The sequence below is a fragment of the Triticum urartu genome, chromosome 3A (genome assembly GCF_056163025.1).
Source record: "Triticum urartu cultivar PI428250 chromosome 3A, HENAU_Tu73, whole genome shotgun sequence".
Taxonomy (NCBI): domain Eukaryota; kingdom Viridiplantae; phylum Streptophyta; class Magnoliopsida; order Poales; family Poaceae; genus Triticum; species Triticum urartu.
In genome coordinates, this window is record NC_141875.1 from 693,902,653 (window position 1) to 693,928,657 (window position 26,005).

General features: G+C 45.2%; 1 protein-coding gene across 1 annotated transcript; it reads right to left on the reverse strand.

Annotated features, from left to right (window-relative positions):
- Positions 1 to 3,141: 3,141 nt before the first annotated feature.
- LOC147981726 (B3 domain-containing protein Os03g0619600-like) lies at positions 3,142 to 6,551 on the reverse strand. The gene is made up of 8 exons (XM_087516072.1): positions 6,476 to 6,551; positions 6,179 to 6,279; positions 5,411 to 5,557; positions 4,992 to 5,277; positions 4,654 to 4,850; positions 3,891 to 4,257; positions 3,581 to 3,804; positions 3,142 to 3,438 (listed from the first exon to the last, which is right to left on the reverse strand). Exons 1-8 carry the CDS (start codon positions 6,549 to 6,551, stop codon positions 3,142 to 3,144), a joined length of 1,695 nt encoding a protein of 564 aa, XP_087372198.1.
- Between the last annotated feature and the right edge of the window lie 19,454 nt (positions 6,552 to 26,005).

The following is a 26,005-nucleotide window of genomic DNA, read 5'->3' on the forward strand; positions in this document are numbered from 1 at the left end:
AATTTCGTGGTTACCGTGGTAACCGCAAATTCTGGTGCCCCACGAGAAAAAAGGTCTGCTTGGGATCCAAAACCTTGCTCCAATCACTATTGGTGATGCCTTCAGCTATCAGAGTATGGTAGCTGCGGTTGAATAGCCACTAGGCCAGGGAAACGTCTGTGATATTGTAGACTGATAAACCGAGCTATATCTACTTAAAAAAAAAATTTGCATTCAAAATTTGATTTTAAATTTCGTCCGATTTTTTTCCGAAATTTCGTGGTTACCGTGGTAACCGCAAATTCTGGTGCCCCACGAGAAAAAAGGTCTGCTTGGGATCCAAAACCTTGCTCCAATCACTATTGGTGATGCCTTCAGCTATCAGAGTATGGTAGCTGCGGTTGAATAGCCACTAGGCCAGGAAAACGTCTGTGATATTGTAGACTGATAAACCGAGCTATATCTACTTCAAAAAAAAATTTGCATTCAAAATTTGATTTTAAATTTCGTCCGATTTTTTTCCGAAATTTCGTGGTTACCGTGGTAACCGCAAATTCTGGTGCCCCACGAGAAAAAAGGTCTGCTTGGGATCCAAAACCTTGCTCCAATCACTATTGGTGATGCCTTCAGCTATCAGAGTATGGTAGCTGCGGTTGAATAGCCACTAGGCCAGGGAAACGTCTGTGATATTGTAGACTGATAAACCGAGCTATATCTACTTCAAAAAAAAATTTGCATTCAAAATTTGATTTTAAATTTCGTCCGATTTTTTTCCGAAATTTCGTGGTTACCGTGGTAACCGCAAATTCTGGTGCCCCACGAGAAAAAAGGTCTGCTTGGGATCCAAAACCTTGCTCCAATCACTATTGGTGATGCCTTCAGCTATCAGAGTATGGTAGCTGCGGTTGAATAGCCACTAGGCCAGGGAAACGTCTGTGATATTGTAGACTGATAAACCGAGCTATATCTACTTCAAAAAAAATTTGCATTCAAAATTTGATTTTAAATTTCGTCCGATTTTTTTCCGAAATTTCGTGGTTACCGTGGTAACCGCAAATTCTGGTGCCCCACGAGAAAAAAGGTCTGCTTGGGATCCAAAACCTTGCTCCAATCACTATTGGTGATGCCTTCAGCTATCAGAGTATGGTAGCTGCGGTTGAATAGCCACTAGGCCAGGGAAACGTCTGTGATATTGTAGACTGATAAACCGAGCTATATCTACTTCAAAAAAAAATTGCATTCAAAATTTGATTTTAAATTTCGTCCGATTTTTTTCCGAAATTTCGTGGTTACCGTGGTAACCGCAAATTCTGGTGCCCCACGAGAAAAAAGGTCTGCTTGGGATCCAAAACCTTGCTCCAATCACTATTGGTGATGCCTTCAGCTATCAGAGTATGGTTAGAGGGTTGCAGTATCCCGCGCTCACTCATCTTGATATTTCGTTTCGTGTAAGCTAGTTGTGTCAATATTTGTCCAAACCTACTGATGTGCATTGGGAGGCTGTCATGCGCATACTAAGGTATATCAGGGTACTGTGACGACTGGATTTAACATTCACCGATAAAGCTCCACACTTCTGAGTGTCTTCATGGATGCTGACTCGGTGGGATGTGCCAACGACATACGCTCCACGGGCAGTTTTCTGGTCTTCTTGGGCAGTTTTCTGGTCTTCTTTGGGCCTAACTTGGTTTCATTGAGTGCACGAAAACAACCCACAGTTTCATGATCTAGTACCCAGGCAGAATACAAGGCTCTTGCAAATGGTGCAGCTGAAGCTACGTAGGTGCAATCTTGGCTTAGGGAACTGGGAGTATCCCTACCACGTCCACCAGTTTTATGGTGTAATAATTTGGGCGCCATCCACTTAACTGCAAACCCAGTATTTCATGCAAGGATGAAGCATATTGAGGTGGACTTCCACTTCGGCAGAGAAAAGGTGGCACACGTAGCATTGGATGTTAGGCTAGTCATAGTGGGAGTAACTTAGCTAGTAACATAGCATACTCCAAGAAATTTTAGCTTACGTGGCATGTGGTTAATGAGAAGTGATAACATAATATGTTACTGTAACATAGCGCTTTCCAAGACAAAATGAGTCTACAAACTAATAAATGAGGTCCTCTATGACACTACTATTATGTTACTTTGCACTATGAAGGTAGTAACTTATACTAGTGTCATGTATAAGTTACTCCCCACTACGACCAGTCTTAGTTTTGTGTCTTCTAGTGATCAAGTGGCATAACTAAACCTACTACAAAAGTCATGCTGGAGAAATTACGAGGCAGACGGTTGAGATTGTGTGGAACATTAACGTAAATATCTCCATAATTAGGAATATGATCGTTAGCATATCATATCTGATTGATTCTTTGTCATCTCATCTTGTTGTATAGTACAACTTGTAATTCTGTCTATGAAGAGAAGGCAATGCCCAAGAGTGCCTTTTTTTTACCTTTTCTGTCTGAACAGTACATTAAGTGTGCCTCAAATTCTTTCTGTGCACTTCTATATACACACACACCGCAGCAGTATCCCGTATTCTCAAAACAAATCCTCTCGATGCTGCAGAGAATCCACATGCAAAAACAGTGCCTCCGAACATCAGCAGTCAGCAACACATCACAGATTGGTCAAACTGAGCCATCCAAAGCACTCTCAATTAACATAGTTCTCACAGAACCAAGAAACCACCAAGACAATCGTCTAATGATAAACACGTAAGTTTCCTGATCAATGACTGCCTCCTTTGGAGAAAGGCCACATACCTTTCGCTCTGAGAATTCAAGGTCAATGTACCAGGAGAATGCAAGGCGAACATTTCTCATAGTGAATCCCGTAAAAAGTAAAAGTTCAATCAAATCAACCTTTTTTTGGCGGGCAAGTCTAATCAACCTTTTTGTTTGGCGGGCAAGTCAAATCAACCTTAGCAACACATAATAATTTGTTCAAACTTGAAACATCCAAATTACATTCCGATAAAAGAAAGAAAGTTCTGGCAGAAGTAAGAAAACACTAAGATTATGTCTAATGATATAGATAAGCAGAGAAGTTTCTTGTTGCACGTACGAGCCCGTCATTTGGATATAAGCCACACATAGTTTTCCACTCCCAGAGTTCAAGATCATTGCAGCAGCAGCATGCAAGACATGCTTAACATTTCTAGCGGCGTACGATGTAGACCATCATCCTCAGCTGCTCCTCATTATCCATCAGCTTGAAGAGACAGATATCTCCCTCCCGCAGGTGGTTGTCGCGGGCAAAAGACGGCCATCCATTGAGATAGGTCATCTTATTGCTCGTGCCTCGCATGCGATACTTACATTGCAGCTTGGTAGGCCATGATCTGCTCTTACCCTCCCGCTGAAGCACCAAACTGATTGAACTATTCTCTCCATGATGAAGGCTAGCAGCAAACTTCTGAACTAGATATGTGGCCGCATACTGAGAGCCAAAGTGCTGTTTAGAACACAGGGCAAATGTTAGACTGACACAGGTGCAGAGATACTTGGGAGATTTGTTGCTATTTATCTTATCAGAGGACACCTATGCAATTGAGGAACTGACAGAAAGCAAGAGAAAATGTTTTCCCTGAACTTACTAGCTTTGCAGAACATCGGCTGCCACGCTGACACACACTGCTTTTGCTCATGATAGCAACATAAGAGGGCGGTTTGAACTTAATCTCCTCAACTTTCTCCAGACATTTCATGTTCTGTTCTGGTGATAGAGAAGCTCTGTCAGCCAGGATGAAGAGAGGCTCAGAAGCTCCCTCGGAATCCCCAGAGACTTCATGCTCTTCTTGTTCTGAAGAGTACTCTTCACCTATACAAAATTTCACATAGATCAGACAGATATAATGGGAACTGAAGTGTGGCACATGCATCCTAGCAGTGGTAACAGTTTAGTACCATCGGTGGGTGGTTCCTCCTTCACACCGCCCATCTTCTTGGCACTTGTACTTCCACGATTTGAGCCAACGTCGGCTCTTCCACAAGCAAAATGATCAAGGGTCGCATTGTGAAGTAGATGTACTGTCACTAGGAATCTTCTCTGCTTCACATTTGTCATTGGTTGAAAGAGGAAGATATCACCCTCCCTCACATCATTGTCACGGGCAAAGGGGCCCCAATTAAGGCTGCGCCGACCTGGATTAGACATGCCGGATGGCCTGATATGCAATCTGCATTTCCAAGCCTTGTTTTTCCTAGGCAACTGGAGAATGATATTTGTATCTTCACATGGAAAGTATTTGAGAGCATAATCCTTAGATATCCCCTAATTGAAAAAGGAACAGAATGTAATTATGATACTGTCAAGCTTGTTATATCTGAGAGCTAAAGCACCAAGGAGCAAGAAGTTAACACAGTAACAAAGGCTAAATTCTTCCATACACATTCCTTCAACTGATAACGTTGATTTAGTAATGCATATGCATTTTGTTGCAAACGTATCCTTCAGAAGTTTTGAGTTAAAACCAAAATACTAACTTCCGTAAACTGTATGATAAAAGAAAATGCACGTATCTACAGACAATGAGCAATTCATTTTTATGTTTATTTTGACGAAATGCTGACAACGCAGCTTTTTATTTCATTAGGGGTGAATGAATTACAAAGTGTAGAGAAATTAAAAGGTGGGGGATAGAGAATGCGGATGGTGAAACTAACGTACCAGAGTACCCCGCTGGTCTACATTGCTCTTCTTTATCAGTACAATGAACACTGGAATTTTAGGTTGAATTTCATTGACTAATTCATGTATTTTTGCCTTCTGTGATACTGTAAGATCACATTTCCCTGATAAGAAATAGTCCTTCGAGGGCATCTGAAGATCATTCAACTGCACAGACTCATCTGCAGATGGATTCTCTTCAAGAGTAAGAGAACAAAGGGTAAGTGGGCAAGTGATTTAATTTAAGAACAAATTTAAGCTGAAAATTCCTCATCAGTATAAGATACAGCAGGCGACTTTTGCTGATTTACAGTAACATGATTTAAACAGGCACGTACTGGCAACATCGCCATGTTGGTAGTGCCTGCGACACATGCTTCCATCGAACACCTTCACGGTGAGCATGGCGTGGCGGCGGTCGTCATAGCTTAAGACGAGGAAGTGCCCGAGCCGTAGATCATGAGCCCGGGCGAACTGCTCCCAGCCGCGCTTCAGGTACATGTGGCGGTCGGCGTCGAACACTACTTCGACGTCCCATGAGCGATGCCGGCAACTGGCCTCCCGTAGCTTCACTTCCCGGGGCTCACGGCCGTCGAGCACCGCCACGAACTTGTCAGGAAGCCTCTGCAAAGAGGATTAAACAGCTGTTGAAAAAAACAAAGTGTTGAACCAACCAAACAGACTAGTGACCGAATATCGAAATGTAGAAATGGAAAACGAAGATGAAACAGGAAGTGAGAGATTGTGCGATCTGTACCAGTTTTTTCAAGAAATTAGGAAGTATGATCACGAAGAACTCAAAACATCCAAGACCTGACAGTTCGTCCATCCTATCAAAACCGCTGCCTAGCACGAATGCAGAATGTCCTTCCAAAGCTTCTTTTATGAAGGGAGCTCCATCAGACTAAAAGGCAAACAAACAGGCCAAGACTAGTCATTTTTTAAGTGAGTAACTCTTACAGTCTTACCTACTTGGTGATGTTTTCCAATCATAACTTTTTGGATTTCACTATACAAATCGAATGTCAGACTTTTTTAGCATGGCAAATCGAACATTTTTTATGGCAAATTATGTTGTCACGAGGGTGGCAATTTCCTTTAGCAAGCATGGCAAATCTTGGCTGCAAATCATGGCATCCTCATGACAATATAAAGAAGGTCCTTGCGTCATGTAGACCCCTCTTTTGCATTTTCAGTGACATTGGGAATATAAGATGGGTTTACTCCCTGGGCATTGTGAATACAAGAGCGGTCCATGTGAACCCCTCTAGACTTACTTTGTATATTATTCCAATGTCCTTGGGAATACCACGGAAATTCAGAGTGTGCACAGGGACCCCTCTGTATTCCTAATTAGTTTTAACAGTATGTACTAGACCTTACCGAAGAAAAAAAATCTTTACAGGATGGGGATATAGATCACGCCTAGCTAAAGCTTAAAGGAAATATCTTGCCACTCTCCTACATACTGCAGTATACGGTGGACCAGGAACTTATCTGCACTTGGCATTCTATGTTAACTAACCTGGTCAGGGCAGACGTTGCAAGTAATAATCAGCTCAAGAATCCTCCTAAAAGAAATTCTAGAACCAGCCTCCAATAATCCGGAAACCAATATAGCATAACCTGCAGCAATAAAAGAAAACAATATTAAAACAGATATAGGACGACTCAAACTGAACATATTGAGAAGGTAATGAGGAGGAAAATATGCAGATAGGTTAAAGATGACGAGAAACCTAGTGGAGAAGCGTATGGCCGGTGAACATGGTATTGCGGGAGGAAGAAGGGGAAAGGAGATAGAGGGACGGACAGGGCTTACATATACAGGCGTCCAAAATCATAGCGGACGCCTTCTTGACTCTTCGCCTGAAAACCAAGCGACCACCACGCAGCATCACTGACTCTCCGCTTTCCAACATCGGCCGACGAGGGCCCGCGTCGCCTGGCCCCCCAGTGCCCACTGTGTTTGCCTCGCGTCGCCTCCAGCCCCTTCCGTCTCCGGTACACGATCGAGGCTCACCTTTATTTTCTCTCTTGATTGATTTGATGAGAAGACTGACGTTTTGTTTAGGGGTGGGAAGACCGACGTGGATTAGGATGTGATGGAAGAGGGGTTGATCTAGCTGGGTGGGCCTTGTGCAGAACGATGACCCAAATTATCCACATTTCACTGATCTGCCCAGCAGAAAATGTGGTCCAACCGGCCCCCTCAAGCAGGCGATACACGTCCGGCTGTCAGTCACACCTCAAACCCAGCCCATATCTAGTGGTGAATATGGAAGACTTGGGGGCGCCCAGACGTGTCCACCACGCCAGGGCCGACAAACCGAACCCATCCCAAATCCATCCAAATTAACCTAGTTCCATTTCTTGCGTCCGAGCCTTCACCGTTCTTCACCATTGTTCCCTGACCGCACCGCTGCCCGTGTCTAGCTTCGTATATGTCATCGCCAAGTACCCCGTCCTCTACCGCCAGCATGGATGATGCCTCGGCGCAGTCTGTGGTGGTCGGTTTCAAGGCAGAGAATGTCATTCGGAGGGAGCGGGGAGGGAAGTAGCACGAGCAGGAGGCTACAGATAAGGAGGTGGTCCACATCAACATGGACGCATCCAGTCCGATGCGGCCGATCTCACCGTCCGTACATGTCCGCCCTGCTGCCGAGAACACGACATCCGCCCCGCTTGCGACCAAGTTTGTTCGTCGTCCAAATGGCCGAGGATTCCGGATGACTCGACGCAACATGATATGCTTGACATTTTGTATGATTCCTCGTAACTCCACCGGACACGGATAACCCCGTGAATAGCCGGGTCTACCCACGTCCTATTCGACGAAATGGCAGAGCATGACACAATAGATCTTTTGCCCATTTTTATTGATTTGTATGTCCGTTCATACTCCATTGGATCAAATTAAGGATGCATATACCATTCAATCAACTTATTGCATATGCCATTGAATGTTTTTGTTGCATATGTTAATAGTTTATTTGTAATCATAGGAGGCTATCATGACAGAGATGATCAATGACGGTCAAAAGCCTATGCATTATGACTTGGGAATACCAACTCTTCTATGTATGATGTTGGGAAAACATCGGCCACTATTAACAGAAAAAAGAAGTTACCAAGGCAAGCGGTCTGACATTCACAAGCCATGAGGATGTTTTGTTGTGTCAAGCTTGGTTTGACACAAACATGGACCCTATATGTGGAACCAAGAAAAAGGGCAACAAGTATTGGAAAACGATCAACAAGCATTAACATGAACACAAGGAATGTGTGAAGTCGACCCTATCCATTCCACCTGTAGTGAGGCCTCCATCCAACATAGATGGTAAATCCTCCAAGAGAGCGTTAACAAGTTCTGTGGCCACTATTCTTTGGTGGTTGGCGGGAACCAATTTGGCATTGGAGTCAATAGTCTCGCCAGTTGATTTGCCTCGTTATGTCATCATTAGCATTGCTAGCTTTGTTTGTTGCATTGCCATGAGTGATTCTTGTTTGCTAGATAGGGGTGACGGCCACTTTTTTACCAACAAACTGAGGGGAACCCGTTAACTATGTGTCATTATTGGTTGAAATTGAACGGGGAACCAAAGTGGTAACAACTCATCAATGACCTCAAGAACGAGAAGAAGAAGTTGAAGAAAAACGATGACATAAGCTCCGAATAATCCATTTGATTGGATGAAGAAGACTGGGAAGGTCGAGGGAAGGAGGGACAACCACTGTGCCAAAGAGAAACCGCCAAGTGGCTTGAGGCTAAGAAGAAGGAGATCAACACGCACAAAGCAAGCGCCGAATGCTTCATTCTTGTATCGCCTATCTATGAAATGTCGTATTTTCTTTTGGCATGTGATGATTATTGAATTGTGGTTTATCTTGCTTTGTTGAATTGGTAATGAATTTGTGATATATGATGGATCGTGCATGGGTTTAAAGATTTGTATATACCAGGAGTGTAGTTGTCCCGAGGACAAATGAGGAGCCGTCCAACGATGTCTGGGGGTGCGTCCATGAATGTTTAGGTAGCGGATTTTGTCCGACTATAGATGCTCTAACTCTAGTAGATCCCCCAAAAGCACACAATATTTTAGAATTGCCATTTTAAAGTCTGCTTGCTAAACAAACCTCTCTAGCAGAACTCGTAAAAGGCACACAGCCTTCAAAACATTTGGAATGCCCTTTAGAAACAACCCTTCAGCCTTAACTTTAAAAAAGAATCTTCATCCCTTATACATAGATATTAGATGCAATAATTTAAAATGTGTTGTATATTTATGTTAGTCTGACGGGATCACCCTGAATCGAGTTCTGTCATCGGGAAATCCACCTCCGACGCTCCGAATGGAGCTCCATCGTGGCATCGCCTGGAGAGGGATCTCGCGTCAAGAGAGGTGAGCTTGTCGATTGTGGTTTGTGATAGCCTTGATGATTCACTCGACAACCTTGTTGGCTTCATCGTAGAGAAGGTGGTCCTGTAGGACATAGAGCTAGATAGATGGCAGTAGCAACGGATAGGCACAAATGCCGAAATGCGATAGTCACAAATGCCGAAATGCGATAGTCGCGGATAGGCAGAAATGTAGAGTTGGATGTGGCCAGCTTCCTTCCCACCAGACTCTTGTGAGATACCATAGATCCGCGGCGAGGGTACTATTGTCGTGGCGACCATAGTACCGATGAGCCTCTTAGCCTCCTCGTGCCCCTCGTCCTGCTCCTTGAGGCAGCCTTGCTTGCGTTCGACGGGTCACAACTCCAGTTGCAAGTCATGAGATATGCCCGGAGTAGCACGTCTGAACCGGCAAGGGCTCAATCCTCTTGGTGTCGGAATTCTCATGAGCCCTGTGAATGGGTCATGTTGCCTCGATGGTGGGCATGCTAGAAGCCACATGGGCTCTATTCTTCATCCTTGTCATGGGTGCTCGTTCCACCCCCGTGCTCTGCAAAATCGAATTGTGTGGTCTCGGCCATCGGCCGACTCTAGCACTCCGAGTGGTGGTGGTGGTGGTGTTTGTCCCCTTCGGTCTTCAGGCGGCTTATAGAGATGGCATGTAGTGATGTGCGCGCCCGCGCCGGCTTGGAAGTCCACTCGCTTGGGTAGCCACAATGAGGTTGGGGACCTGGGCACCAACGTTTCTTTCCTTATCCCGAAGGAGAGGAGGAGGGGGTATTCTATAAACCCATGAACAAATTGGTCTTATAAGGTGAAAAAATATGAAGGATGTGTTATGCCAAAAAGGCTTCCGCCCTACTTTATATATAAAGCAACACAACCATACCTATACATGGTGACGAAAAAATCCTCTTACAAAGCAGATCAAAGAAAGCCGGGAATACAAGAGAAACCACAACCAAATACAAATCAACCTAGAATACTGACATGGACTAAGACTAGACACCAAGGGAAATCATCGGATCTCGTTCCGGCATTCATACCAAGTTATATCCGAAGAGGGGCCCTGCCAACCCACTCTGAATCGTGGAGCCCGAGCCTGCCTACGGACAAAAAGGGCCACGAGTGGAACCAACGAGGACCACGTAGAACATAAGGGGGCAAGTGCGACCACTCGTGCCATGGTTGAGGAAACTTCGTGCTATGATCCGAAAATGTCCGCAAACAATTGCGTGGTGCCCCCGAGGTAACCTGGGCTACACGATGACGTCGTCAGGAGGAATACAAAACAACTTGCCACCACCGTCGAGACCGAAGGTACGGTCAAGGGTTTTCACCCGGACCATTGGCTCGACGAGAAGAACCATAGCGGCTCCCCCAAGATGGACGTGACACCCAAAGCATCGTTGCTTCTGGCACCGGAGCACAAGGCTTTCACCCGGGGCCTCTCACCCATGCCAAACAGGGGAACCCTGAGTACCTATCCACCCCGGGGAAGACAATTCGCCACCAAATAAGACCTCTGGAGCATGATATGGGAACCTCCACTGCTAAGGCACCGCCTAGCACCATGCCCTGTGCCAAGGCGAGGCATCCCCACCAAGATGTCGCACCCGCACCACAGCCGACCAGACAAGGAGGAAGAGGACCGTCGCAGATGTTGACGCAGGCCGGGCTTCACCAGGCGGCAGACCTTGGCGGCGGCGAGTGACGGGGAAGAAGGAAAGGGGTAGGGGTGGCAGTGCCTATGGTTTCTCCTGGTCTCTCGTGGGAGAGAAGTGGTCGAAACAAAGTTGTAAACACCAAAGGATGTGTTCTATAGTGTGTCTTACTTGGCAACCTTGCACTTGAGGCTTTGAATTTTTTTATACAGTTCACTCTAAAGTCTTTTTAAAAGCTCTGGTTCTAATGACTTTGATAGAGTTGCCCTTATCGTAGGTCGTCACTACCAATGCATTGGCTTTTACCATGCTATCCTAGGTGGTGGAAATTTCTGAAACGATCGTCCTAATAGATTATAAGTGTGGTATCAAGTGATGTTGCATGTCTTAAGTTCAGGGAGAGCCTGCTTGCAACTAAAAATTGTGCCGTGGTCCTGAAGAAAACGGGAAGAAGAGAAAAAACAGGGAGAGAGGCCACATAGTAAAGAATGTGTAAGGTAAAGAATCATATGCATTTTCGCTTAAAAATGATTAAATCGTAAACTAGCATATCTGCTCGACAAGTTTCATTGTTGTAATGACAACCGAAAAACTAGTACATGGTTGTGAACAGTAGTAAGTTCACATTGTTATCAACAATCATGTAATCTCTAATCTGACATCCACCGGCCTCCCCTCGAATAACCACCTTGTTCAGCAGGTCCGCCACCTTGGGATCTCCTTCCCCGCACAAGCAAATGGCCGGATTTGCCCCGAAGCCGTCGCCACGATCCTCCATCCCCAACTTTGGCCGCCGTCGTTCATTGTCGATTGCGTCGCCATCCCTGTTTCCCCGACGTCCCCGACTCCGCCATCGAGATCTACGTGAGTCACCGGCTGTCCGGTTGCTGAAAAGAGGACCGCTAACCTGCTCGGTCCTGTCCGGTCCGGCTCGCCGGCTGCCAGTCAAAACGGCGGCTCGGTCAGGGATCAGGTTAACCCTGAACTATGATGCCCTCAGACTTCTCTCTAAGAAGATGGCAAACCATAACGCGGGGACGGAGACGGGACGACATGAGCAGCGGTGGTAAGGCCGGGAGCGAAGCGAAGACAAGGACGCCGTGGCCATTAGCCACATCACCGAACGAGGCCATTCAAAGGATTGGCTGTGCAGGTGCGGGGTGGTCGTCCGCGCCAGAAAGGGGTTGGTTCGAGGGTTGGCCGGCGGCGGGGATGGCCGCAACTTACTGAATGTCCATCTGAATCTGTATATTCTTGATACTTGATAGAAAGCTAAAAATCCCTCTTTTGGAAAGAAAAAGAAAAAGCAATGCGGATGAAAGAAACCACCGAGCATCAAATTCAAATCACGCTGTTCTAATGATTTTGATGAATACGGTAAAACAACAGCTGATTAGTTGAGCATCTGAAAAGACATTCATGATCCAATTTCCAACTGATTAGTTGAGTATGAGTAAGAAATCTCTGCTCGCATCGGAGAAAAATAGCACAAGACTGACCTACTCTCCCACCGTCGGCTGGACCTGGACAGACTGGTCAACGGCAGCCTCTGTAGCGGAGTGCCGGCCGGCTGCGGACGCGGTGGAGGCAGACTGTGCGGAGTCCCCGGACTCGAGCTCAGAGAGGTGGCTGGCGCTGGCGGAGAAAACCCCAAAAATATCTAGGCTGCGGTGGCTTACTAGATAAGGCAAAGTAAATAAGGGTGAGTAACTGGTAGTAGCTTCTAGCGTGCGCGCTCGCTCTACACATGCAGCCCAAGGTCGCTTTGAGAGTCCTATATAATAAGTCACGTGCACCAGGAAACTCCTTGTAGAGCTCGGGCACCGTGTGGAGCCCCTTTTCAATAAAAACTCTAAGTTTTACTTTTGATGTTTCAACAAATTCTAAGAAAAAATCCATATGTACATCCAACAAAGTTTCATGATGATATACTTTATAAAAACAAAACAAATTCATGAATTTTTTAGCACATGATAGTGTTCCCTATTAAAATCCACGAATTTGTTTTCCTATATATGTAGCTCACGTATTAAATCAATTCACTTGTGTTAATTGGATCGCGTGCAAGCCTGCGTACCCCTTTGCCCCTTGCAGCGGAGTCCACACGCGATTAGGGTTCTTCTACCTTCCACCAACGCCTCCGCCGGTCTGCCCCGTCTCGTGTGGCCTTGGGGCCATGGTGTTCCCGTGGACCCCGGCCCTTGCCGGCAAGAGGGTTGTTGTTTTTTTAGGCGTATTTTTGAAGGCAAGTAGGGTTTTGTAGTCGTCGCTAAATGGTCTACGAAAATGAATGTATTTTTTATTACTTCTAATGTTACTTGTACTGTCATGACATGTGATGAATAGATCGAAAAATTTCACACAAAAAAAGCCCAGAAAAATTTCTTAGGACGTTCTCAAAGCTTCGAGGTCCAAGACATTGGAGCAAGTAACTTTTTGTATTATGTGCTACATGGTAAATATGGTAAAGTTACAGAGTAAGTAATTTGTCATGTTATGTACTAAGTTTTTTTTTGAAAGATCCAGCTTGGCTGGCTTTGATTGATTTAGGAGAGAGCAAATGGAAAACAGAGTTTGATCAAGCGATCAAGGGAAGAAAGAAAAGATACAACAGGGGAGGGCCTTCGTCCTGCAGCTCCCAGCAAAAAGAACTACAAGAAAACTATGTCACACCTAAATCCCCAAAAGGGGGCTCAATAGATTTTGCTCCGGCTAGCCGCCAGTGCTCCATCATGCGTCGAATGGCGTCGATGACATCCTTCAGAACAGCGTTCTTCGTTCTGAAGGTACAGTTGTTTCTTTCCATCCAAATTGCCCAGGTGGTAGCCATGATCATAGTCTTCACTCCCCTCCTGTTTTCCGCTCTTGTTGTATCCACAATGGCCTTAACTGCCGAGGGTGTGCATCGCCGATCCTGCAGAGGCGGGGCGAGCGACGAACATCCTTTCCAGTTCGCCACCTTTGCCCAGACTGATCGCGTGAATGGGCAGTTCCAGAAGATATGAACGGAGCACTCCAGGTTTTTGAGGCAAAACTGGCAGAAGTATGGGTTTGGCCATTGTCGTCGTTGTAGACGGTCATTACACCACACTCTATCCCGATGAATTAGCCAGGAGAAGATTTTGATCTTGCCAAGGGCCCATACCTTCCAAATGGCTGATTTCATTCCATTTTTTGGTAGGTTTTCGAACTGGGCATTGTAGGCAGAGCTCGTGGAGTAGGATACTTTTCGTTTCCTGTCCAAATGATCCTATCTGCCCGTTGCTCATTGATCATTCCTCCATGCTCTCTGATCATGCGTGCCAACCTGACCACATCATGTACTATTTCTTCATACCGCCCATTGCCAAGGCTGCAGATCCAGCTATCATTTTATAGAGCCTCAGCCACAGTTTTAAGCTTGCTTCTAGATCGCTTGAACAGCATTGGGAAAGTTTGGCAGAGTGGTTCGTCTCCCAACCAGTGACAGGTCCAAAATTTCGCCGTCTTGCCGTCTCCGATGGCAATCTTCGTGACTCGAGAGAAGAGGGCCCTGTCATTGCTGTCACACGGGATTGGGAAAGCTTTCCAAGGCCTGTCCGGCTGCATCCATTCGAGCCAAAGCCACCGGAGACGTAGTGCTCTGCCGAAAAGGTGAAGATCCTGAATGCCAAGCCCACCCTTTTGGGTGGGAGAGCATACATTTTTCCAGTTCACTTTGCACTTTCCACCTGACAATTCTTCGTCATGCGCCCAGAGGAATCGCCGCCTGGCCTTGTCCATATCCTTCAGAAGCTTTTTTGGGAGCCGCAGCTATTGGGGAACGTAGTAATTTCAAAAAAATTCCTACGCACACGCAAGATCATGGTGATGCATAGCAACGAGAGGGGAGAGTGTGATCTACGTACCCTTGTAGACCGACAGCGGAAGCGTTAGCACAACACGATTGATGTAGTCGTACGTCTTCACGGCCCGACCGATCAAGCACCGAAACTACGGCACCTCCGAGTTTTAGCACACGTTCAGCTCGATGACGATCCCCGGACTCCGATCCAGCAAAGTGTCGGGGAAGAGTTCCGTCAGCACGACGGCGTGGTGACGATCTTGATGTTCTACCGTCGCAGGGCTTCGCCTAAGCACCGTTACAATATTATCGAGGATTATGATGGAAGGGGGCACCGCACACGGCTAAAAATATGATCACGTGGATCAACTTGTGTCTAGAGGTGCCCCCTTGCCCCCGTATATAAAGGAGCAAGGGAGGAGGCCGGCCCTAGGAGGGGGCGCGCCAAGTGTGGAGTCCTACTAGGACTCCCTAGTCCTAGTAGGATTCCACCTCCCATATGGAATAGGAAAAGAGGAAGGGAAAAGGAGAAGGAAGGAAGGGGGCGCCCCCCTTCCCTAGTCCAATTCGGACCAGACCAAGGGGAGGGGTGCGGCCACCCTTGAGGCCCTTTTTCTTCTTTCCCGTATGGCCCAATAAGGCCCAATACGTATTCCCGTAACTCTCCGGTACTCCAAAAAATACCCGAATCACTCGGAACCTTTCCGATGTCCGAATATAGTCGTCCAATATATCGATCTTTACGTCTCGACCATTTCGAGACTCCTCATCATGTCCCCGATCTCATCCGGGACTCCAAACTCCTTCGGTACATCAAAACTCATAAACTCATAATATAACTGTCATTGAAACCTTAAGCGTGCGGACCCTACGGGTTCGAGAACAATGTAGACATGACCGAGACACGTCTCCAGTCAATAACCAATAGCGGAACCTGGATGCTCATATTGGCTCCCACGTATTCTACGAAGATCTTTATCCGTCAGACCGCATAACAACATACGTTGTTCCCTTTGTCATCGGTATGTTACTTGCCCGAGATTCGATCGTCGGCATCTTAATACCTAGTTCAATCTCGTTACCGGCAAGTCTCTTTACTCGTTCCGTAATACATCATCTCACAACTAACTCATTAGTTGCAATGCTTGCAAGGCTTATGTGATGTGCATTACCGAGAGGGCCCAGAGATACCTCTCCGACAATCGGAGTGACAAATCCTAATCTTGAAATACGCCAACCCAACATGTACCTTTGGAGACACCTGTAGAGCTCCTTTATAATCACCCAGTTACGTTGTGACGTTTGGTAGCACACAAAGTGTTCCTCCGGCAAACGGGAGTTGCATAATCTCATAGTCATAGGAACATGTATAAGTCATGAAGAAAGCAATAGCAACATACTAAACGATCGGGTGCTAAGCTAATGGAATGGGTCATGTCAATCACATCATTCTCCTAATGATGTGATCCCGTTAATCAAATAACAACTCTTTTGTTTATGGTTAGAAAACATAACCATCTTCGATTAACGAGCTAGTCAAGTAGAGGCATACTAGTGACACTTTGTTTGTCTATGTATTCACACAAGTAGTATGTTTCTGGTTAATACAATTCTAGCATGAATAATAAACATTTATCATGATATAAGGAAATAAATAATAACTTTATTATTGCCTCTAGGGAATATTTCCTTCAGTCTCCCACTTGCACTAGAGTCAATAATCTAGTTCACATCGCCATGTGATTTAACAGCAATAGTTCACATCACCATGTGATTAACACCCATAGTTCACATCGATATGTGATCAACACCCAAAGGGTTTACTAGAGTCAGTAATCTAGTTCACATCGCTATGTGATTAACACCCAAAGAGTACTAAGGTGTGATCATGTTTTGCTTGTGAGATAATTTTAGTCAACGGTCTGTCACATTCAGATCCGTAAGTATTTTGCGAATTTCTATATCAACAATGCTCTGCACGGAGCTACTCTAGCTTATTGCTCCCACTTTCAATATGTATCTAGATCGAGACTTAGAGTCATCCAGATCTGTGTCAAAACTTGCATCGACGTAACTTTTTACGACCAACCTTTTTGTCACCTCCATAATTGAGAAATATTTCCTTATTCCACTAAGGAGAATTTTGACCGCTGTCCAGTGATCTACTCTTAGATCACTATTGTACTCCCTTGCTTAACACAGTGTAGGGTATACAATAGATCTGGTACACAGCATGGCATACATTATAGAACCTATGGCTGGGGCATAGGGAATGACTTTCATTCTATTTCTATCTTCTGCCGTGGTCGGGCTTTGAGTCTTACTCAATTTCACACCTTGCAACACAGGCAAGAACTCTTTCTTTGACTGTTCCATTTTGAACTACTTCAAAATCTTGTCAAGGTATGTACTCATTGAAAAAACTTATCAAGCGTCTTGATCTATCTCTATAGATCTTGATGCTCAATATGTAAGCAGCTTTATCAAGGTCTTTCTTTGAAAAACTCCTTTCAAATATTCCTTTATGCTTTCCAGAAAATTATACATTATTTCCGATCAACAATATGTTGTTCACATATACTTATCAGAAATGTTGTAGTGCTCCCACTCACTTTCTTGTAAATACAGCCTTCACCGTAAGTCTGTATAAAACTATACACTTTGATCAACTTATCAAAGCGTATATTCCAACTCCGAGATGCTTGCACCAGTCCATAGATGGATCGTTGGAGCTTGCATATTTTGTTAACACCTTTAGGATTGACAAAACCTTCTGGTTGCATCATATACAACTCTTCTTTAAGAAATCCATTAAGGAATGCAGTTTTGTTTATCCATTTGCCAGATTTCATAAAATGCGGCAATTGCTAACATGATTCGGACAGACTTAAGCATATATAAGAGTGAGAAAATCTCATCGTAGTCAACACCTTGAACTTGTCGAAAACCTTTTGCGACAATTCTAACTTTGTAGATAGTAACACTACTATCAGCGTCCGTCTTCCTCTTGAAGATCCATTTATTTTCTATGGCTTGCCGATCATCGGGCAAATCCATCAAAGCCCATACTTTGTTCTCATACATGGATCATATCTCAGATTTTATGGCCTCAAACCATTTCGCGGAATCTGGGCTCATCATCGCTTCCTCATAGTTCGCAAGTTCGTCATGGTCTAGTAACATGACTTCCAGAACAGGATTACTGTACCACTCTGGTGCGGATCTCACTCTGGTTTACCTACGAGATTCGGTAGTAACTTGATATGAAGTTACATGATCATCATCATTAGCTTCCTCACTAATTGGTGTAGTAGTCACAGGAACAGATTTCTATGATGAACTACTTTCCAATAAGGGAGCAGGTACAGTTACCTCATCAAGTTCTACTTTTCTCCCACTCACTTCTTTCGAGAGAAACTCCTTCTCTAGAAAAACTCCGAATTTAGCAACAAAAGTCTTGCCTTCGGATTTGTGATAGAAGGTATATCCAACAGTCTCCTTTGGGTATCCTATGAAGACATATTTCTCCGATTTGGGTTTGAGCTTATCAGGATGAAACTTTTTCATATAAGCATCACAATCCCAAACTTTAAGAAACAACAACTTTGGTTTCTTGCCAAACCACAGTTCAGATTGTGTCGTCTCAACGGACTTAGATGGTGCCCTTTTAAACGTGAATGCAGCTGTCTTTAATGCATAACCCCAAAACGATAGTGGTAGATCGATAAGAGACATCATAGATCGCACCATTGTTGGGGAACGCAGTAATTTCAAAAAATTTCCTACGCACACGCAAGATCATGGTGGTGCATAGCAACGAGAGGGGAGAGTGTTATCTACGTACCCACGCAGACCGACTGCGGAAGCGTTGACGCAACGTAGAGGAAGTAGTCGTACGTCTTCTCGATCCGACCGATCCAAGCACCGTTACTCCGGCACCTCCGAGTTCTTAGCACACGTACAGCTCGATGACGATCCCTGGGCTCCGATCCAGCAAAGCGTCGGGGAGGAGTTTCGTCAGAACGACGGCATGGTGACGATCTTGATGTTCTACCGTCGCAGGGCTTCGCCTAAGCACCGCTACAATATGATCAAGGTGGAATATGGTGGCAGGGGGCACCGCACACGGCTAAGGAATGATCTCAAGGATCAACTTGTGTGTCTAGAGGTGCCCCCCTGCCCCCGTATATAAAGGATCCAAGGGGGAGGGGGCGGCCGGCCAGGAGGAGGGCGCAGGAGGAGTCCTACTCCTACCGGGAGTAGGACTCCCCCCCCCCAATCCTAGTTGGAATAGGATTCCCCGAGGGGGAAAGAGAGAGAGGGGGGCCGGCCACCTCTCCTTGTCCTAATAGGACTAGGGGAGGGGGGAGGCGCGCGGCCCACCTTGGGCTGCCCCTTTCTGTTGGGGAACGTAGTAATTTCAAAATTTTCCTACGCACACGCAAGATCATGGTGATGCATAGCAACGAGAGGGGAGAGTGTTGTCTAAGTACCCACGCAGACCGACTGCGGAAGCGTTGACGCAACGTAGAGGAAGTAGTCGTACGTCTTCCCGATCCGACCGATCCAAGCACCGTTACTCCGGCACCTCCGAGTTCTTAGCACACGTACAGCTCGATGACGATCCCCGGGCTCCGATCCAGCAAAGCGTCGGGGAGGAGTTCCGTCAGCACGATGGTGTGGTGACGATCTTGATGTTCTACTGTCGCAGGGCTTCGCCTAAGTACTGCTACAATATGATCGAGGTGGAATATGGTGGCAGGGGGCACCGCACACGGCTAAGGAACGATCTCTAGGATCAACTTGTGTGTCCTAGGGTGCCCCCTGCCTCCGTATATAAAGGAGCCAAGGGGGAGGGGGCGGTCGGCCAAGGAGGGCGCGCCAAGGGAGTCCTACTCCCTCTGGGAGTAGGATTCCCCCCCCCCCCCAATCCTAGTTGGAATAGGATTCCTCGAGGGGGGAAAGAGAGGGGGGGGGCCGGCCACCTCTCCTTGTCCTAATAGGACTAGGGGAGGGGGGAGGCGCGCGGCCCACCTTGGGCTGCCCCTTTCTCCTTTCCACTAAAGCCCACTAAGGCCCATATAGCTCCCGGGGGGTTCCGGTAACCTCCCGGTACTCCGGTAAAATCCCGATTTCAACCGGAACACTTCCGATATCCAAACATAGGCTTCCAATATATCAATCTTTATGTCTCGACCATTTTGAGACTCCTCGTCATGTCCATGATCACATCCGGGACTCCGAACAATCTTCGGTACATCAAAATGCATAAACTCATAATAACTGTCATCGTAATGTTAAGCGTGCGGACCCTACGGTTCGAGAACAATGTAGACATGACCGAGACACGTCTCCGGTCAATAACCAATAGTGGGACCTGCATGCCCATATTGGCTCCTACATATTCTACGAAGATCTTTATCGGTCAGACTACATAACAACATACGTTGTTCCCTTTGTCATCGGTATGTTACTTGCCCGAGATTCAATCGTCGGTACATAGAACTCCTTTATAATCACCCAGTTACGTTGTGACGTTTGGTAGCACACAAAGTGTTCCTCCGGCAAACGGGAGCTGCATAATCTCATAGTCATAGGAACATGTGTAAGTCATGAAGAAAGCAATAGCAACATACCAAACGATCAGGTGCTAAGCTAATGGAATGGGTCATGTCAATCAGATCATTCAACTAATGATGTGACCTCGTTAATCAAATAACAACACCTTGTTCATGGTTAGGAAACATAACCATCTTTGATTAACGAGCTAGTCAAGTAGAGGCATACTAGTGACACTAAGTTTGTCTATGTATTCACACATGTATTATGTTTCCGGTTAATACAATTCTAGCATGAATAATAAACATTTATCATGATATAAGGAAATAAATAATAACTTTATTATTGCCTCTAGGGCATATTTCCTTCAGTCTCCCACTTGCACTAGAGTCAATAATCTAGATTACACAGTAATGATTCTAACACCCATGGAGCCTTGGTGCTGATCATGTTTTCCTCGTGGAAGAGGCTTAGTCAACGGGTCTACAACATTCAGATCTGTATGTATCTTGCAAATCTCTATGTCTCCCACCTGGACTAGATCCCGGATGGAATTGAAGCGTCTCTTGATGTGCTTGGTCCTCTTGTGAAATCTGGATTCCTTTGCCAAGGCAATTGCACCAGTATTGTCAGAAAAGATTTTCATTGGACCCGATGCACTAGGTATGACACCTAGATAGGATATGAACTCCTTCATCCAGACTCCTTCGTTCGCTTCTTCCGAAGCAGCTATGTATTCCGCTTCACATGTAGATCCCGCTACGACGCTTTGTTTAGAACTGCACCAACTGACAGCTCCACCGTTTAATGTAAACACGTATTCGGTTTGCGATTTAGAATCGTTCGGATCAGTGTCAAAGCTTGCATCAACGTAACCTTTTACGGTGAGCTCTTTGTCACCTCCATATACGAGAAACATATCCTTAGTCCTTTTCAGGTATTTCAGGATGTTCTTGACCGCTGTCCAGTGATCCACTCCTGGATTACTTTGGTACCTCCCTGCTAAACTTATAGCAAGGCACACATCAGGTCTGGTACACAGCATTGCATAGATGATAGAGCCTATGGCTGAAGCATAGGGAACATCCTTCATTTTCTCTCTATCTTCTGCAGTGGTCGGGCATTGAGTCTTACTCAACTTCACACCTTGTAACACAGGCAAGAACCCTTTCTTTGCTTGATCCATTTTGAACTTCTTCAAAACTTTGTCAAGGTATGTGCTTTGTGAAAGTCCAATTAAGCGTCTTGATCTATCTCTATAGATCTTAATGCCTAATATGTAAGCAGCTTCACCGAGGTCTTTCATTGAAAAACTTTTATTCAAGTATCCCTTTATGCTATCCAGAAATTCTATATCATTTCCAATTAGTAATATTTCATCCACATATAATATCAGAAATGCTACAGAGCTCCCACTCACTTTCTTGTAAATACAGGCTTCTCCAAAAGTCTGTATAAAACCAAATGCTTTGATCACACTATCAAAGCGTTTATTCCAACTCCGAGAGGCTTGCACCAGTCCATAAATGGATCGCTGGAGCTTGCACACTTTGCTAGCTCCCTTTGGATTGAAAAAACCTTCTGGTTGCATCATATACAACTCTTCTTCCAGAAATCCATGCAGGAATGCAGTTTTGACATCCATCTGCCAAATTTCATAATCATAAAATGCGGCAATTGCTAACATGATTCGGACAGACTTAAGCATCGCTACGGGTGAGAAGGTCTCATCGTAGTCAACCCTTTGAACTTGTCGAAAACCTTTTGCGACGAGTCGAGCTTTGTAGACAGTAACATTACCATCATCGTCAGTCTTCTTCTTGAAGATCCATTTATTCTCAATTGCTTGCCGATCATCGGGCAAGTCAACCAAAGTCCATACTTTGTTCTCATACATGGATCCCATCTCAGATTTCATGGCTTCAAGCCACTTTGCGAAATCTGGGCTCACCATCGCTTCTTCATAGTTCGTAGGTTCATCATGATCTAGCAGCAAGATTTCCAGAATAGGATTACCGTACCACTCTGGTGCGGATCTCGCCCTGGTTGATCTACGAGGTTCAGTAGTATCTTGTCCTGAAGTTTCATGATCATCATCATTAGCTTCCTCACTAATTGGTATAGGTGTCGCAGAAACAGTTTTCTGTGATGTACTACTTTCCAATAAGGGAGCAGGTACAGTTACCTCGTCAAGTTCTACTTTCCTCCCACTCACTTCTTTCGAGAGAAACTCCTTCTCTAGAAAGGATCCATTCTTAGCAACGAATGTCTTGCCTTCGGATCTGTGATAGAAGGTGTACCCAACACTCTCCTTTGGGTATCCTATGAAGACACGTTTCTCCGATTTGGGCTCGAGCTTATCAGGTTGAAGCTTTTTCACATAAGCATCGCAGCCCCAAACTTTAAGAAACGACAACTTTGGTTTCTTGCCAAACCATAGTTCATAAGGCGTCGTCTCAACGGATTTTGATGGTGCCCTATTTAACGTGAATGCGGCCGTCTCTAAAGCATAACCCCAAAACGATAGCGGTAAATCAGTAAGAGACATCATAGACCGCACCATATCTAGTAAAGTACGATTACGACGTTCGGACACACCATTACGCTGTGGTGTTCCGGGTGGCGTGAGTTGCGAAACTATTCCGCATTGTTTCAAATGTACACCAAACTCGTAACTCAAATATTCTCCTCCACGATCAGATCGTAGAAACTTTATTTTCTTGTTACGATGATTTTCAACTTCACTCTGAAATTATTTGAACTTTTCAAATGTTTCAGACTTGTGTTTCATTAAGTAGATATACCCATATCTGCTTAAGTCATCTGTGAAGGTGAGAAAATAACGATATCCGCCACGAGCCTCAATATTCATCGGACCACATACATCGGTATGTATGATTTCCAATAAATCTGTTGCTCTCTCCATAGTACCGGAGAACGGCGTTTTAGTCATCTTGCCCATGAGGCACGGTTCGCAAGTACCAAGTGATTCATAATCAAGTGGTTCCAAAAGTCCATCAGTATGGAGTTTCTTCATGCGCTTTATACCGATATGACCCAAATGGCAGTGCCACAAATAAGTTGCACTATCATTATCAACTCTGCATCTTTTGGCTTCAACATTATGAATATGTGTGTTACTACTATCGAGATTCATCAAAAATAGACCACTCTTCAAAGGTGCATGACCATAAAAGATATTACTCATATAAATAGAACAACCATTATTCTCTGATTTAAATGAATAACCGTCTCGCATCAAACAAGATCCAGATATAATGTTCATGCTCAACGCTGGCACCAAATAACAATTATTTAGGTCTAATATTAATCCCGAAGGTAGATGTAGAGGTAGCGTGCCGACCGCGATCACATCGACTTTGGAACCATTTCCCACGCGCATCGTCACCTCGTCCTTTGCCAGTGTTCACTTAATCCGTAGTCCCTGTTTCGAGTTGCAAATATTAGCAACTGAACCAGTATCAAATACCCAGGTGCTACTACGAGCTCTAGTAAGGTACACATCAATAACATGTATATCACATATACCTTTGTTCACCTTGCCATCCTTCTTATCCGCCAAATACTTGGGGCAGTTCCGCTTCCAGTGACCAGTCTGCTTGCAGTAGAAGCACTCAGTTTCAGGCTTAGGTCTAGACTTGGGTTTCTTCTCCTGAGCAGCAACTTGCTTGCCGTTCTTCTTGAAGTTCCCCTTCTTCTTCCCTTTGCCCTTTTTTCTTGAAACTAGTGGTCTTGTTAACCATCAACACTTGATGCTCCTTCTTGATTTCTACCTCCGCAGCTTTCAGCATTGCGAAGAGCTCGGGAATAGTCTTGTTCATCCCTTGCATATTATAGTTCATCACGAAGCTCTTGTAGCTCGGTGGCAGTGATTGGAGAATTCTGTCAATGACGCAATCATCTGGAAGATTAACTCCCATCTGAATCAAGTGATTATTATACCCAGACATTTTGAGTATATGCTCACTGACAGAACTGTTCTCCTCCATCTTGCAGCTATAGAACTTATTGGAGACTTCATATCTCTCAATCTGGGCATTTGCTTGAAATATTAACTTCAACTCCTGGAACATCTCATATGCTCCATGACGTTCAAAACGTCGTTGAAGTCCCGATTCTAAGCCGTAAAGCATGGCACACTGAACTATCGAGTAGTCATCAGCTTTGCTCTGCCAGACGTTCATAACATCTGGTGTTGCTCCAGCAGCAGGCCTGGCACCCAGCGGTGCTTCCAGGACGTAATTCTTCTGAGCAGCAATGAGGATAATCCTCAAGTTACGGACCCAGTCCGTGTAATTGCTACCATCATCTTTCAACTTTGCTTTCTCAAGGAACGCATTAAAATTCAACGGAACAACAGCACGAGCCATCTATCTACAATCAACATAAACAAGCAAGATACTATCAGGTACTAAGTTCATGATAAGTTTAAGTTCAATTAATCAAATTACTTAAGAACTCCCACTTAGATAGACATCCCTCTAATCCTCTAAGTGATCACGTGATCCAAATCAACTAAACCATAACCGATCATCACGTGAGATGGAGTAGTTTTCAATGGTGAACATCGTTATGTTGATCATATCTACTATATGATTCACGCTCGACCTTTCGGTCTCTGTGTTCCGAGGCCATATCTGCATATGCTAGGCTCGTCAAGTTTAACCTGAGTATTCTGCGTGTGCAAAACTGGCTTGCACCCGTTATAGATGGACGTAGAGCTTATCACACCCGATCATCACGTGGTGTCTGGGCACGACGAACTTTGGCAACGGTGCATACTCAGGGAGAACACTTCTTGATAATTTAGTGAGAGATCATCTTATAATGCTACCGTCAATCAAAGTAAGATAAGATGCATAAAAAGATAAACATCACATGCAATCAATATAAGTGATATGATATGGCCATCATCATCTTGTGCTTGTGATCTCCATCTCCGAAGCACCGTCATGATCACCATCGTCACCGGCGCGACACCTTGATCTCCATCGTAGCATCGTTGTCGTCTCTCCAATCTTATGCTTCCACGACTATCGCTACCGCTTAGTTATAAAGTAAAGCATTACATCGCGATTGCATTGCATACAATAAAGCGACAACCATATGGCTCCTGCCAGTTGCCGATAACTCGGTTACAAAACATGATCATCTCATACAATAAAATTCAGCATCATGCCTTGACCATGTCATATCACAACATGCCCTGCAAAAACAAGTTAGACGTCCTCTACTTTGTTGTTGCAAGTTTTTACGTGGCTGCTACGGGCTTAAGCAAGAACCAATCTCACCTACGCATCAAAACCACAACGATAGTTTGTCAAATAGACTCCGTTTTAACCTTCGCAAGGACCGGGCGTAGCCACACTCGGTTCAACTAAAGTTGGAGAGATAGTCGCCCGCAAGCCACCTATGTGCAAAGCACGTCGGGGGAACCGGTCTCGCGTAAGCGTACGCGTAATGTTGGTCTCGGTCATCTCGTCCAACAATACCGCCGAACCAAAGTATGACATGCTGGTAGGCAGTATGACTTATATCGCCCACAACTCACTTGTGTTCTACTCGTGCATATAACATCAAACCATAAAACCTAGGCTGGGATGCCACTGTTGGGGAACGTAGTAATTTCAAAATTTTCCTACGCACACGCAAGATCATGGTGATGCATAGAAACGAGAGGGGAGAGTGTTGTCTTCGTACCCATGCAGACCGACTGCGGAAGCGTTGACGCAACGTAGAGGAAGTAGTCGTATGTCTTCCCGATCCGACCGATCCAAGCACCGTTACTCCGGCACCTCCGAGTTCTTAGCACACGTACAGCTCGATGATGATCCCCAGGCTCCGATCTAGCAAAGCGTCGGGGAGGAGTTCCGTCAGCACGACGAC